Here is a 15,272-nt window from a genome sequence, read left to right as displayed (position 1 = left end):
TTTATCTTAACTCCATTTAATATTATAACAAACACTTATTTCTAAATACAACAGGCAATGAACCAAGTTTCTCCTGATCTATGTAACACATTTCCTGTGCTTTTTAACGACCATGTCAAAAATGAAGTGTTTTTTTGCAAGACAATAAACCTGCAAGAAATAGTTGTCTCTCTCATTCCATTATTTGTTCTTTTACCTGCTCGGGATTCTTTGTGTGCATGCACTTTAAGTGAATGTTCCCTCATTACTGTCAAGCAACTTGTCTTGCTACTTCACACTTTCTGGGTGTATCACAAATACCTTTCCTTCTAAACCATTTGCATGCCTAATAATAGTGCCTTGCTGGAAAGAAAGGCACATTAGGAAATTAGTAGAGCATAGATGGAAAAGAAAAGAGTCAGATTATCAAAACCACTCTCCCCGTCACTGTGAAGGTTGATACCTCACACAGCACAGAATTTAAGGTTTGAATCTGTCATGTCACACTGTAAAAGATCAAGAAAAAGTGAAAAGAGACAGATTACACAGAAATAATGACTCTTTGGGCAAAATAAAAATCAGCTTCCCAACAGCTATTTAGTATCAGCATCTCTCAAGAGGTGGGCAGGACTTTCCTGAAGTTTCATAAATCATATAATATTAGCTAAAAGACATGCTGTCATCATGAAAGTCAACATTTCCCATGACCTTCCCTAAGGATAACACACATTACAATGTAGTGATTCCAGGCTGAAAATCATTCTGATATTGAATATTCCTGTGCCATCTTTCCACTTCAGAGAGCAGCTCACCCAACACCATTCTAAACATGTGTCAAGCCGATTTATACCCATTTCAATGAATGACAGGTGTACCATCAAAATAAGCCCAAAATCAGACTTTCTGGAGTGTTGTCATTGAAAGATGTTATTCAGATAGATAGAGTTGGGATGAGCAGTTCAGCAGCTTCTTGCATTTTTCTGAGACTCCCAGAGAAGGTCTCTTAAAAACCCCTAAATGGAAATGAGGCTCTAGCCACTTTCCACTAGGAATTTTTAGAGCTCATTTTGCAGATAGATACCTTTAAAAACACCAACTAGATTCATTGTCTAATGCCTTCCACTTGCTGTCTTTTCTAAACAACATGTCACAGTTCCTGAGACATTAATTCTCAGCATTAACAACAATTTCCAAAGCACCTAACAATAACTGGATTTAAGAACTTGACACATTTCCGTTTTCCTTTTGCATGTTTGACTGTCCAGAAATCTCCTCCTCCTGGGTACCTTCTCATGTTTCAATCCACTGACCAGTTTCAGACCACAGCTGATGAAATCTTATGTCACTGTCATGTTTTCGGAAAAATCCCTTTGCCAGGACTTCTTCTCCTGGGAAGCTGAGAAGCCTCAGAGAGGAATGAAAGCAATAATTATCTGATTGCTTCTGCTGTGTTTCGTTGCTTTGGAATGTGGTCTGGAGATCATTTACCAACTGGTGCATGTTTGATTGGTTCCATGTGAATTGTTTTTACTCAATGACCAATCACCATCAGCTGTGTCGGACTCTGAGGAGTCAGTCACGAGCTTTCATTATCATTCTTGTTACGCCTTCTGTCTGTATACTTTGTCTTTCTTTAGTTAAGTTTTAGTATAGCATTCTATCATATCATATCAGCTTTCTGAGAGCATGGAGTCAGATTCTCAATTCCTCTTTGTCCTGGGGACCTCAAATACCACAGTCTTATTTCTTTTCACAGCACGTATGATCTCAGCCCCTGCACCTCGCCCAGAAGGCAGATGTGGGACACACAGGGACTGTGTCTTGGCTGGCAAGAGCCCTCAGGGGCCTTCTTCAGCCGCCTTCCAAGCCAACCCCAAAGCACCCACACAGGGGAAAGGCACTTCCTACCACATTTACCCACCCTACCTGTGCCTACATGTCACCCTGGCAAAGGGCCAGCTGCTGAGTGGCCTTTGGGACCGGACAGAAGGTGGGAGTTCACACAGGACAAGCGTGGCAGCGCCAGGGCTGCAGCTGAAGCTCACCTGTGCAGGAGAAGTCATCGACGCGCACGTAGCCGCGACGCAGTCGCAGCGGTAGGAGCCAGGCAGGTTCACACACACGGTGTTGGCGTGGCAGTAGTGCATCTTGGCAGCACACTCATCAATGTCTGCAGGGAGCAAACACCCAGGGAGGCTACAGTCAGACTCGGTGAAATGAATAACGCGACATTACAGAAAATAAAGGCCATTTACAACGCCCATGGCAATCTGTTTAAATGCTAGTACTGATAAACAAGGCAAATTCAGTAAAAAATACTCCTTAAAATAGATTTAATAAATAAATAGATTATATAAAATCTATAAATAAACATAGATAATAATATATATAATCTATATATATATAATATATTAATAATATATATCTAATATATATAATGTATCTAATATATAGATAATGTAATATAAATCTAATAACATGACATATAATATATATCTAATAGCGTGACATTACAGAAAATAAGGTCCATTTACAATGCTAAAGGCAATCTGTTTAAATGCCAGTACTGAAAAACGAGGCAAATTCAGTAAAAAATATTCCATTAAATAGATTTAACAAATAAATAGATTATATAAAATCTATAAATAAGAGCTAAATCTATAAATGTATAGATAATAATATAGATAATCTATAGAAAATAGATTATTAGTAAAAAAATATATCTCATTTATATTATATATAATGTATCTAATATATATAGATATGCATCTAATATATTATATATAATGTATCTAATATATAATATACATCTAATATATTATATATAATGTATCTAATATATAGATAATATAACTCTAATAACATAACATATAATATATATCTAATAATGTGACATTACAGAAAATAAATTCCATTTACGATGCCAAAGGCAATCTGTTTAAATGCCAGTACTGAAAAACAAGGGAAATTCAGTAAAAATATTCCTTTAAATAGATTTAATAAATAAATAGATTATATAAAATCTATAAATAAGAGATAAATCTATAAATATATAGATAATCTATAGATAATAGATTATTAATAAAAATATATCTAATATATAATATATAATGTATCTAATATATAGATAATATAACATCTAATATATAGATAATATAATATATATTATATAAGACAATATACAGATAATATAATATTATCTTATATAGATAATATATATAATATATAGATAATAACATAGATAAACCTATACATGTAGATAAAATCTATAAACAATAGATTTAATAATGAAATAAATAAATTTCAGTAAAAAAATTCCTTAAAACTCCTGTATCATAGCAATGTGTTCCTTTCCACTGTTCTTCATAAAACACTACTTCTCTTTTTTAATTCTGGAAAGGTAACACATACATTTGGGTTTTTTTGCAATGGTAAAAACCAAAAACTGATGTGGTTTTCAAGCGCATAAAATAGTGTGAAAGTAGGCACTACTGAAAATGCTAACTCTTCAAGGCGCAGTAACTCCACACAGCATGGTATGAGTTGCAGTGCTGGTCAGATGTGCCACAGGGGGTTTGCCAGAGCAGATTCCAGTGCCCAGTTGAACAGTGAGTCCTCCACCCCTCCAGACTCACCCAAGTGCTCTGGCAAAGCCCTGGACACACAACTGCTGCAGGAGTTACTGGCCAGGGCTCTCTGCCACCTCCACATGTCACACAAGGAGAAGGCTGAACCAGTCACCTAAGCCCATTTTAGGGTTTGCATCACATCAAAGCAAAAAAGAAAAAACATTATTAAGGAGCAGCAAAAGCTTGACCTCATGTCTCTGCTTAAGCAATCTCTATTGCTGCTGCAAATCCAAAATCCAAAACGGTTTTCACAACAGTGACTCAAACCTGTCATTTACTTGCCTGTTTAAATATCTCAAAGCCCTGTCATATGGTAAACTGTAACATCTCCCTTCCTTTTTGACAAAACCAGATATTACACTGAAGAATTGTCTTTATTTTTTTCTCAGCAGGATAGATTTTCTGCTTAGCAGCGCAGATTTTACATGAAGTAATTCATGGTTTTCAAAATATTAATTCTAGTGTTACATATGTCCAACACAAAAAAGATGAATCAGAGACTTTTTTTTCCCCCATTCCTTTCCTTTTGTTATTGATTGCTCACACCCTGGAAAGGCATCAATTGCCAGCACAGCTGAAGAACCTCCTTGGCTTGTGGTCACCAGACAGTGCAGCCTCCTGTCACACCCCTCTGCACCCCATCTACAGTGTCCCTTCTCCCTCCACACAGTGCTTATGGAAACAGCACCAAAACATCAGCATTCAGCCCCAGAATGGGGGGGGAAGTTTGATTCTGCACATGCTGAGTACCTGGCTACCTAAAATCAGGTATCTTGTTTAACCTTCCTAAACTGAAGCAGCTGCAGTTGAGATGCACCCACATTTTCCAGGCTCTGAAAATGAAACACATGCCAGCTACACTCACACTTTCTACATTACAGACATCTGTCCAGCAGGAGCTACCAGCTAAATCTCTTCGTGCTGGCCAGCAAACAGCTGGCAGCAGTTTCTGACTGCTGCCAACTTGGGATGAATTAGAAATGATGGCCTGGAGGCAAAATACTTTGTATACCACTGCAAACACCTTAAACTATCTCATTCTTGCATTTCTGTTGTTTCAGTTGCAGTGCCACTTGATGAAATGAATTTTAAAAAGTCAGGAGCATCAATATATGAAAGATAAAAGCCAGGAAAAATCCTCCCACATGTCTTGTTATCACACCACTGAGTGCATGAGCCACTTGGGAAACTCTCAGGTGTTGACGTGTGTTCACACTGATCTGCTTGCAGACTATTTTTAATAGGCTTTTGGAGCGTAGCTTTGAGGAGTTTTGCTCTTGCATATCTAATAATTTTCCAGCATAAAAGGAAAAGAAATGAAAAGAGGTCTGCAAAGAAAGCAAGAATGTCAAAACAGCAACCAGTTCGCCTGAAAATTAACCTTATGCACTACCCTTCATCTCCTGCTCCCTCACTACTCTTCTCTTTATTCCCCCAAGGGGAAGTGAGAGGATTAGAAGTCTCAGAGGTGAAGGAATTTGAACTTAGATTCATTGCAAAAACAGCCCAGGTTGCTGCAACAAAAAATATGAGAATACCCAAAGATAGAAAGAAAATTCACTGCCTATATGAAAACACTGCCATGAGAGAGTATCTCAAAAGGAGACTAACGACTTCAAGTGATGACTTGACTATAAATAGAAGAATTGAGAAAATCTGGCACTGGGTCGCTGCAGAAGTTCCACAGCCCAGGAAGAAAAAGCCTGACTCTAACAAAGGAAGCAGAAGTAAAAAAAAAAATCTGTCTCTTCAAACTTTTCCATTTATTTAACTGTCTTTGCAATCTTTAGGGGTTACATTTTCCATAAACCCTTTCAGCATTTCAGATTTTCTTTTACCTTTACAGTATTAGCCTTCCACTAATACATGCATTTTCTTCACACAGAACAATATTGAGAGGTCAAAACTGGCAACAAAATTTTCTTATTAAAGCCTGTAGGGCAACACTAAATCTCTTGCTCTGGACCACAATGCTACAAATACTTGTAAAAGGTTAGGTATTCATCACAAAAAGCTTTGGGTTTTTACTTAATATTGTTAGAGTAAAACCCATAAAGCACACAGTGGTATATATCAGCTCAGCTGTAATGGAGCTCAAATTGTGATTCATGTGTATGGATTGCTTGTCGCATTTGAAATATTAAAGCTCATCTTCTAGTGGTCTTTGGAGGTGACAAAAATACATGATTTATGCTTCTCTCTAGGCTGGTGAAGTAGTTTGTTTTTCTTTTAAAAAGGTATACTTATGGTCTTTAAAATGAGACTTGACACAGCATAATTATCACGCACATATCAGCAGCTTCCACCTCCATCAGCTCACACTCTGCACCAACAGAGACACTTGGGCTCCAGCTTTCAGCAAGGTCTGGGCTGTTAGAGGGTGGGCTGGCCTGGGAGGGGACTGGGACACCACTGGGCTCCTATGTCTCCTCAGCAGCCAGTGAAGCAGGGTTCAACCATCAGTGCAGAGCTCTCCTTACACACCCCATAGCTAATTGGCCATCCCCATGACTCTGCTGCACTAAACAGAGAATGTGAACTCAGAGGCAATAATAAAAGAAAATACCTGTCACTGGCTGTGCTAGTGCACTCAGCAGTGCTGTGAGCATACTGGGATATAAAACACAAGGACAGTATCTCAGAGGAGCTGCCTGCTCAGCACCTGACAGGTGAGCACCTCATACCAACCAACAACACCAGCTGGGAGGGGGAGACAATACAAATGGTGTTCAACCATGGAAACCAAGTGGTTTTCTCATCTGCAAATGTACTTTACCAACTATTCAAACCACTTAAGTCTCTCTATGCTTGATTTAGAATCCTATTACTACATATCTGTAATGCTTAAAAATGACAAGAAGACACCAGATCTCAACTAGAGCATCTCTTTACTGTTTGTCCTCCCCAATAAGTCGCATCAAACCAAACTAATTTCAGCTGTAAAGAAGGCACAATACCTATGGATGGCAATGGGGGTTTTGTCCATTCAGGCCAAGGTGAAATGAAACTATTGTTTTTTAAACTGTTAGTCCTGTAATCACCATGAGGGAACAATTTTGAAACAAAGCACTCTGTGCCTCTGGCATTGTACACCACCCTTTCCATGCACTTAACAATAATCCCTTTACACATCAGCATTGTCATCACCTGTTGTCTGGGGCTTCACTTTCAGTTTAACTACTGAAAGACAGTAACATACAAAGCAAAACAAAATGAAACAAACTACGAAGGGTTCCAGATCAGTAACAGATTATGTTTTTTATCACAATCAATTATTCTATTTGGAGCTATCTCCCAGTTAATCACTTTCCATTTGGGGACTATACCAAACAGAATTAGAATTTTTGGGAACTCTGTAGGGAAGCAAAGGCAGGAAATCAAAAACAGGGAAAAAAACCCAGCTTTGCAGCAAGCTCTGATGTCTAATTCATGTTTATTAATGTGGGGGAGGATTCCCCTCCCCTCTTTGGATTCCAGCCAGCACTATGCATTGACTTGAATGGTGTTAGACCCTGGTCTACATCATCAGGATTTTTAAAAATGTGAAATCAAACTATTTAAGTAATGTCAAATCTTAAAGTATGTTCACAAGCTGATGGAATCATATCAATGAAGTGTCCAAAACAGCAGAGAACAGCAGCATTGGAGCACGAGGCAGGTCCTACAATTTCAGACACCCTGTGCTTATGCTAAAATGAACACACACCATTTTCACTGCACTGGCTTAGCTGCTCCTTGTTCATTATACCTGCTTGCTCTCCAGATTCTCCCTGATTCTGCCCTCCCCTGCTCTTATCTCCTTTCCACTGTCAAACTCACTTGACTTCAGCTCCACTTGCCTTTCTGTTTTTCCTTTTCATCCTCCCTCTGCCTGTCTCCTTTCTCATACATCCCATGCATCTAACATAACCCCACACCTGGTTCTTACCTTTAGCACAGGCCTGGCTTCTCAAATTGTGCCCCAGAGCCCTCAGGGAGCCATAAAGCACCAGACACAGCAGTCAGCAGTTCCCCATGAGCTGGCAGCAGCTCAGCCTCCCCCAGCTGCCTGAGTAAGAAGAGACTAATTGCTGGCAGCAAATGTTTAGGCTAGCCTTAAAACTGTTTACCAACAACTGTTTTCCAGCTTCCGTGGTAGCAATTCATCTCCTCCAAGGCAGGGCAGCAGTGCAACTCTGCCTTGGGGATGGAGCTACTGCCCATTCAGAGGCAGGCAAAGAGCCCAAAAGAAGAGCAGATGAGCCAAAGAACAACCTCCCTTTCAACAAGGCTGAGAAATATTACCCTAATGTCATTAAGTAACTAACTAGTGAAAAATGCATTCATAAATTAGGGCTGGTGTAGCATCACCTGGGAATCCAAAGGCAATAAAATAACTATCAACATAATAATATCAGGAAGTATTATCCCTTTGACTTTTACAGCACCATTAAAAGGGTGCAGCCTCTTCCTCTGCACACAGCAGAAAGGAGCTTTACATTGCTGTACCCACGTTATGATCAGTGCAAGAGTATCAATATTCCAAATCTGCTTTCTGACTATTTAACTGCTGCTCTAGGGATGGAAACTGTACAACTATCAGGCTAAACAACTAAACAAATAAATATTTTAAAGCACATATTCACGTGCAAATCACACTTGAACAGTCACATTTTCCAGTGCAGACCAGCCCCCAAAAAAGCATTCCCCCTAAAACGAAGGACAAAAATAAAAAATCAGGGGAAGGGTCCTGGTCTTTATTTCAACAATATAAAGTTTAAATACTTCCACCATTCACACTCAAGGAAGCAATTGATTATTCTCAAAAAGAGATCACAACATCTTGCTACCTGTTTCTCAGCTACAGTAGTAGTAAACTGCCCAGGAACATGGTTGTTTCCTAAAATCTGTCCTAGGGAAGCTTAGATGTTAAAATATTGCCTCAGTACAACACAATCCCTACTCCATCCTTGTTATTGCTTACAATAATACACAAGTCATCAGCTTCTTTACTTGAGGTTATGATTTTTTTTGCTGAAAAAAATGAAAATTAAAAAAAAAAAACTTATTTCCATAGCCTGAATCTGCAATGATCTGACCAATTCCCTGACTTCTCTGGAGTCAGAGAATTTCATCCATAGTCTTTTTTGGTCATCGTTCCTCAAAATAACAAAATCCTATCTTGAAAGGCAGCACTCAGCCCTTTAAAAATCTTGCTGTTCAGACAAGCCAGTGTCCCTCTCAGCAAGAAGTTTTTTTCCTTTTATTATGCTACTAAATTCTGCTTCTCTCTAAGGAAAACTGAAAATGGGCAGTTCCACTCTCCTTTGTGCTTTCCGTCATTACACTGGCAAATTATGTGCACTGGTTTGGTGGGAGGGTCCCAAAGAACCTTGAGATCTCTTAGGATAAAACCAGTTCATTTAAATTGAAGCTCTCCTAAAAGATCATTTCAATCAGTTCAAAAGCTGCCACTGATATGTTAATGCCAAAGAAAAGTAATGTGGTGTTGTTTTTAACATAAAGGAACTGTTTTCTTAACCCTAAGTGCATTCATTTGATAAATACATTAATAGAAAATGTTCACAGACTTAATACTTTTTTAGAAATGTTTGCAGCTATAGCTCTTAGGGATGGTTGATAATTTATTCATAAGGTATCTCTGACAGTTGCAAATAAGTTATTTTAAAAAATATGCAGCCAGATTCACATATGATAACACAGCGTAAGAGAATGCAGATTAAAAATAATCACAGAAAGCAGAATGAAACATTTGGGGAAACAGGTTTTGGCTAACAGCAGCAGTTCAGTCATTTGCTCCAACATGCCAAAGCAACTAGGAAAAACAAGTCAAAATTCTGCTTGTTCTGCTGTAGCAGCTGCTGTGATGTTTAGAAGTAAGTGAAGTTTTAAAAGATTGCTTTATCCGGCATTACTCAAGCCTTTTAATTTTTTCCTTCTAATTACTCTTTGAAACTATACTGATATTTCTATCTAGAATGCACAGCAGCAGAACAGGCTACTCCGGAGTGTGCCTGAGTGGGTGTAAGGATTTTTCTTTAAAGACACTGCTGGATTTGCTCTTCCCCTCAGTGGCTTATGAGAGACCAAGCAAGCCATTTCTCATTTTGGAGGGTCTGCCTCGCCAGCAGCATTCAGGGCTTTTACCCAAGGCAGTGCCACCTTCCCTCCCTGCTCTCCAGCTACTCACTGGCCCCCTGGACTCCATCAAGGCAGATCAATGCCTCTGAGGACACTCTGCTGGGAGGGATTCTGAGGAACATTCATTACATCCTCTCATGGACATTATGGCAAACAGGTTCTTTGACACCCCCAGGTATTTGAACATACTCAGGAATACCAGCAGCTACTTGAAGGAAGAATTTTGTATTTCAGGGAAATGACCTGGTGTCCTTCAGAAAAAAAAAAAAAAAAAAGACAATGATGACTGCTGCCTCTTGAACTGTATTAAGTGCTCTGAAAAGAGCAAGATGTAATGACAGGTAGATGAGAAATACTGAGAAACTGCTTCAATCTGAGGCTTCAAACTGACAGGGGGTGGGTTCAGATTAGACATTGGGAAGAAATTCTTCCATGTGAGGGTGGTGAGGCAAGAGCAGCACACCCAGAGGAGTCACGCTGCCCCATCCCTGGAGGTGTTCTAGTGGGAAGTGTCCTTTCCCATGGCAGGGGAGCTGGAAATAGGTACTCTGTAAGGCCCCTTCCATCCTGTCGCAGACATCCTTTTTGTGAAAATCCTTTTCTTTAGGATTTTCCCTTCTGAGAAGCTGAAGCCTCAGAAACAGAATGTAAACAATGGTTATCTGCTGCTGTGGAATGCATCAGGTTTGTCTGTGATTGGGCCATCTTGAATGTTTACAATTAATGGCCAACCACCACCAGATAGCTTAAACTCTCTGTCCGAGCCACAGATCTTTGTTATTCATTCTTCTATTCTTAGCTTAGCCTTCTGAAAAACAAAACAAAACAAAAAAATAAATAAAAAGAGTTGAAATAGCTGGCAGCAGCTCAAAAGCATTGAAGGGCCAAAAATCAGCTTCAGCCCAAGATGTTCAATAAAGGGCTGTAGCCAAGACATTCCAGAAATTTTCTAAAAATTGTTTGAAATTGTTTGATGACTGTCAATAGACTTTTGATAACTATTGACAGATTTTTCTGTAGCAAGCCTGTTTCAGGATCAAAAAAGACTTTCAGAGATAGCAAAGAAGAACATCTTCAGTCCACGGACTTTTCCTGAAACTCAGCTGTTTGGACTTGAATTTTCTTTGCATTGTTTTTGCATTTTCTTATATAGTAAGACTGTTTTAGCAATATGATAGAATTTTATGTTCTACATTCCACATCAGCACTTAACTGAAGTTTTGATTAGCAAAAGATAACCTGTCAAGTGTTTGTTCTTTGCTCTGCATGAGCCCAGCAGAGAAAATTACAAACACTTTTATTTTTAATGTAACTAAATAAAAAAAGGTGACATGTCGCAGACATCCTTTTTGTGAAAATCCTTTTCTTTAGGATTTTGCGTTCTGAGAAGCTGAAGCCTCAGAAACAGAATGTAAACAATGGTTATCTGCTGCTGTGGAATGCAACAGGTTTGTCTGTGATTGGGCCATCTTGAATGTTTACAATTAATGGCCAACCACAGACCAGATAGCTTAAACTCTCTGTCCGAGACACAGATCTTTGTTATTCATTCTTCTATTCTTAGCTTAGCCTTCTGAGGAAACCTTTCCTTCTATTTCTTTTTAGTATAGTTATAATGTAATATATATATCATAAAACAATGAATCAAGCCTTCTGAACATGGAGTCAACATTCTCATCTCTTGCCTCATCCAAGAACCCTTGTGACCACTGTCACACCATCCCAAACCATTCTGTGACCCTTTGCAACTTCTGCTCATTATAACCAGACCCCCTGAACTAAAGTGGAGGTAATCCCATATAATCCCACTGGGGCTGGCCCTACAGGAGCTGGTGGGTGTCAGAACTTTGCAGGAGAAGCTGTTTGCTCTTTGTAGAGTTGTACCCAGGAGATTTCAGGGGTCACAGAGCTCTGGCTGTATCCTCAAGAATTGCACCACATCCTAAACCAGCAGAGATCTGGGCTCTCTCTACCCACAGTCAGAGGCATGGTCCTGGCAAGAGTGCCAAGCACTCTGCAGCAGGGGACAGCTAAATTCAGTGAAAGGTAAGAGAGAAGCTCAGAAAAAGAATGCCATTCAAATAGAATGCATTTTGAAAGCTTCTCTTCTAAAAATATTGAAGGAGAAATAAACCCATGTAGCTGTAAGTCTCATAATGATGTTAGGGGGTTTTTTTCATACATATTTTATCTTAAAAACAGCTCCAAAATTGCTGTTCTTTTTATTATTTTTATGAAAGATGTTGTGTTCAATATTTCACATTGTAAATGCTTTCATCCATCAGCCATACTTTTCCAAAGTTAGTAAATAATCATTCTTGGACATGTTATCTTTTTCAGAAGAGAAGTTTTCTTAAGGCTACTCTGGAAGTGTTAATTTAGGAATAAATAAACATTTCTACAGATGTGATAAGTAAAATGCTGGTGTTCCTAAGCTTCATCCTTGTAGATATAATAAATGCTTGCATAGGCATTGTGACATGCAGCCAATAAAGAAAATATTGCTTAAATTCACCATAATAATCACGTTTGGCAGTGCAACAGAAATTAAACAGCACAGACAACATCAAAAACCACTGGCTTTTCCTGTCCTGCCCCAGGTATGGTGTATATTTTTTGTAGAAAGCAGGAGATGTTTTGGGAATCTCCTAGCTGCTGAGGAGAAGATAGTGGGGGAAAAAAGGCTTATCACACAAATCCTTTCCCCTCAAGATGGTTCGGTAAGGCAAACAGTAAATGGTGAGCTATCCTGTCACCCTCTGCCAGCACAGCACATCTCCAGGCAGCTGCAAGCTTGGGGGTTTGCAACCAGAAATTGCAGTCAGCTGCAAGCTTGGGGGTTTGCAATCAGGAATTCACTGCAACCTTTGGGGTTTGCAATCAGGAATTGCAGTCAGCTGCAAGCTTTGAGGTTTGCAATCAGGATCTGCAGTCAGCTGCAAGCTTTGGGGTTTGCAATCAGGATCTGCAACAGCTTTGGGGTTTGCAATCAGGATTGCGTACTGCAAGCTTTGGGGTTTGCAATCAGGATCTGCAATCACTGCAAGCTTTGGGGTTTGCAATCAGGATCTGCAGTCACTGCAAGCTTTGGGGTTTGCAATCAGGATCTGCAGTCAGCTGCAAGCTTTGGGGTTTGCAATCAGGATCTGCAGTCACTGCAAGCTTTGGGGTTTGCAATCAGGATCTGCAGTCAGCTGCAAGCTTTGGGGTTTGCAATCAGGATCTGCAGTCAGCTGCAAGCTTTGGGGTTTGCTGCAGCAGCTGCAAGCTTTGGGGTTTGCAATCAGGAATTGCAGTCAGCTGCGCTTTGGGGTTTGCAATCAGGAATTGCAGTCAGCTGCAAGCTTTGGGGTTTGCAATCAGGAATTGCAGTCAGCTGCAAGCTTTGGGGTTTGCAATCAGGAATTGCAGTCAGCTGCAAGCTTTGGGGTTTGCAATCAGGAATTGCAGTCAGCTGCAAGCTTTGGGGTTTGCAATCAGGAATTGCAGTCAGCTGCAAGCTTTGGGGTTTGCAATCAGGATTTGGACACTTCCCCACCACCCCCCTGGCGAAACCTGGAGCAATGACAGGGTCTGATCTGAGCCTGTTCCCTCACAAACCCATGCAGACCAACAAATATGTCAATATCTGTGAAGCCCCTTCCCTTACAGAAGTGGTGCTCACCAGTGCAGCACAATTTGCTTCCCTGGGACGCAGAGGGACCTAGTTGCTTTCCACTGGCTAGAAACCTCATCAAATTACCCCAGGAAAAGAAGTGGGAAGAGTTCTATATAATAAATCTAACTGGACTACTCTCCCTTAGCAGTATTCTCCCTTAGTACCACTCTTTCACCCATTTTTGTTCTTCAAAGGCTCTTAATGCACAAGAATTCACTCTAAATCTACCGACTGCATGCTTAGCTGCAAGAGCCACCATTACATAGTCTGCTGCAAATAAAAGGTTATGCTGCTACTGCTCACAAATATATTACTGCCCATTAGAAAACAAAGCAAAATAATCACCTCATTCTCAGGAAAACAGCTCTGTTCCCTAGAATGACTCTCCTTCTTTACTACATAAATGTACTCCTGAAGCCAGGCTTGCTTTGGCTTTGATTTCACTTTTGAAAGAAACTCCTGGATCTCAGCAAGCACTGATGAAATAAATTCTGCTATCCAAAAAGGAATGCAAGATTTCTGTAACAGATTCACCTCCTTATTTATTGTTATTTTTTAATCTTTCCAAACACTCTGAGAGATACCAGTGGATGCTTACACAGAGGGAGGGTGGAAGGGAAGAGGTGAGGGTTTGGTTTTTTTCTAATCTTCCATTTACCTGTATTAGCCAAGCAGTACAATACATTGAAATAACTCTATCCATTTTCATTCAGCTCATACCTTACCTTTTCAACCCCCTCTATCTGATTTTACTAATGGCTGGGGTTGAACAATGGATTATTATATCAAAATGAGCAATTCTTTCTTCATGCCATTATACTGAGAGTAATTATCTTAAATATCTCATTCCATCAGCATGTATCTTATGCCACCATCCACCATTTTTCTTTCACTCTCTATTTTTGGTCCAATACTCTTACCCAGTTTTTCTCCTTCTATATACATCCTGCCATATTGACTGGCTTACTCTTTCAAATCCACACAGATGCTATCTTCAAATGATAAATTGTAGAAGGCTGCCCATGTAATTGATCCAGAATCCCTGTGCCCACAGCAACATTTTATTGTGGCATTTTGAAGGATGCTGTAGCTCTCTGAAAAATTAAATGCTTATGAAAAGTGTATGGGGCTTTTTTGGGGTGGTGTCTTTATCATGCTTGAAAAAGCCCCTGGACAACTACCAGTCCAGTATTTTATAAGGACTTTAAGTATATGTTGTTATAATAAATGAGACAGGTAATATGTTAGTAGCAAAAATCATTTCAAATTAATACTCCACAATTTTGCACTGAAGTAATTTTTTTCACTCAAGGACTATTTGTGCAGAACAATATTGTCCCATGCTGCCAAACACCAACTGTGCCTTATCTTCTCTATTTATGGCCTTCATTTTCCTAACTATTCTCTTAAACATCCTGTCAGCAATTCATTATTCAGCTGTTCCCATCACATCTTGTTCCCCTATCCAGCTCTGCTGAAAAATCCATGAGGAAGCACTGAAGTGGCAGAGTCATCACCACTGCTGAGCTGGCAGCACTGCCTCCTCACTGCCACAGCATTCAAACCAGGTGGTTCCACATGATAGAGGATTTACTGGGTTTATTTTCATGGCTCCAGATTATTCCCTGTTCATCCGGTTCCACAGAGGATAAAGACTAATATCATATTCAGATAAGGAAATTATGGATCATTGCAAAACAGTTCCTTTCCAGGATCCCTCAGAGCCATGCTAAACACATTTCAGTGTTCCATATCCTTGCTATGCAATCTGGTCTTACTGTCTGTGCCTTTTTAAATTTAATTTCATCTATAATGTAAAAATAAACAATGAAACATCAGCAGAATAAAAACACTTAATTTTAGAT

The 15,272-nt window shown here is 39.6% G+C and overlaps 1 protein-coding gene across 1 annotated transcript in view; it reads right to left on the bottom strand.

Annotated features, from left to right (window-relative positions):
• The window catches only part of NELL1 (neural EGFL like 1), a 303,342-nt gene that overhangs the window by 153,382 nt on the left and 134,688 nt on the right, over positions 1 to 15,272 (bottom strand). Inside the window, 2 exon segments of the mRNA XM_030948530.1 lie at positions 2,025 to 2,060; positions 2,063 to 2,149. Coding sequence (XP_030804390.1) covers positions 2,025 to 2,060; positions 2,063 to 2,149 — 123 coding nt within the window.

The sequence above is a fragment of the Camarhynchus parvulus genome, chromosome 5 (genome assembly GCF_901933205.1).
Source record: "Camarhynchus parvulus chromosome 5, STF_HiC, whole genome shotgun sequence".
Lineage (NCBI taxonomy): Eukaryota > Metazoa > Chordata > Aves > Passeriformes > Thraupidae > Camarhynchus > Camarhynchus parvulus.
Note: the sequence above shows the minus strand (reverse complement) of the source record. Positions and strands in the feature narration are given on the sequence as shown.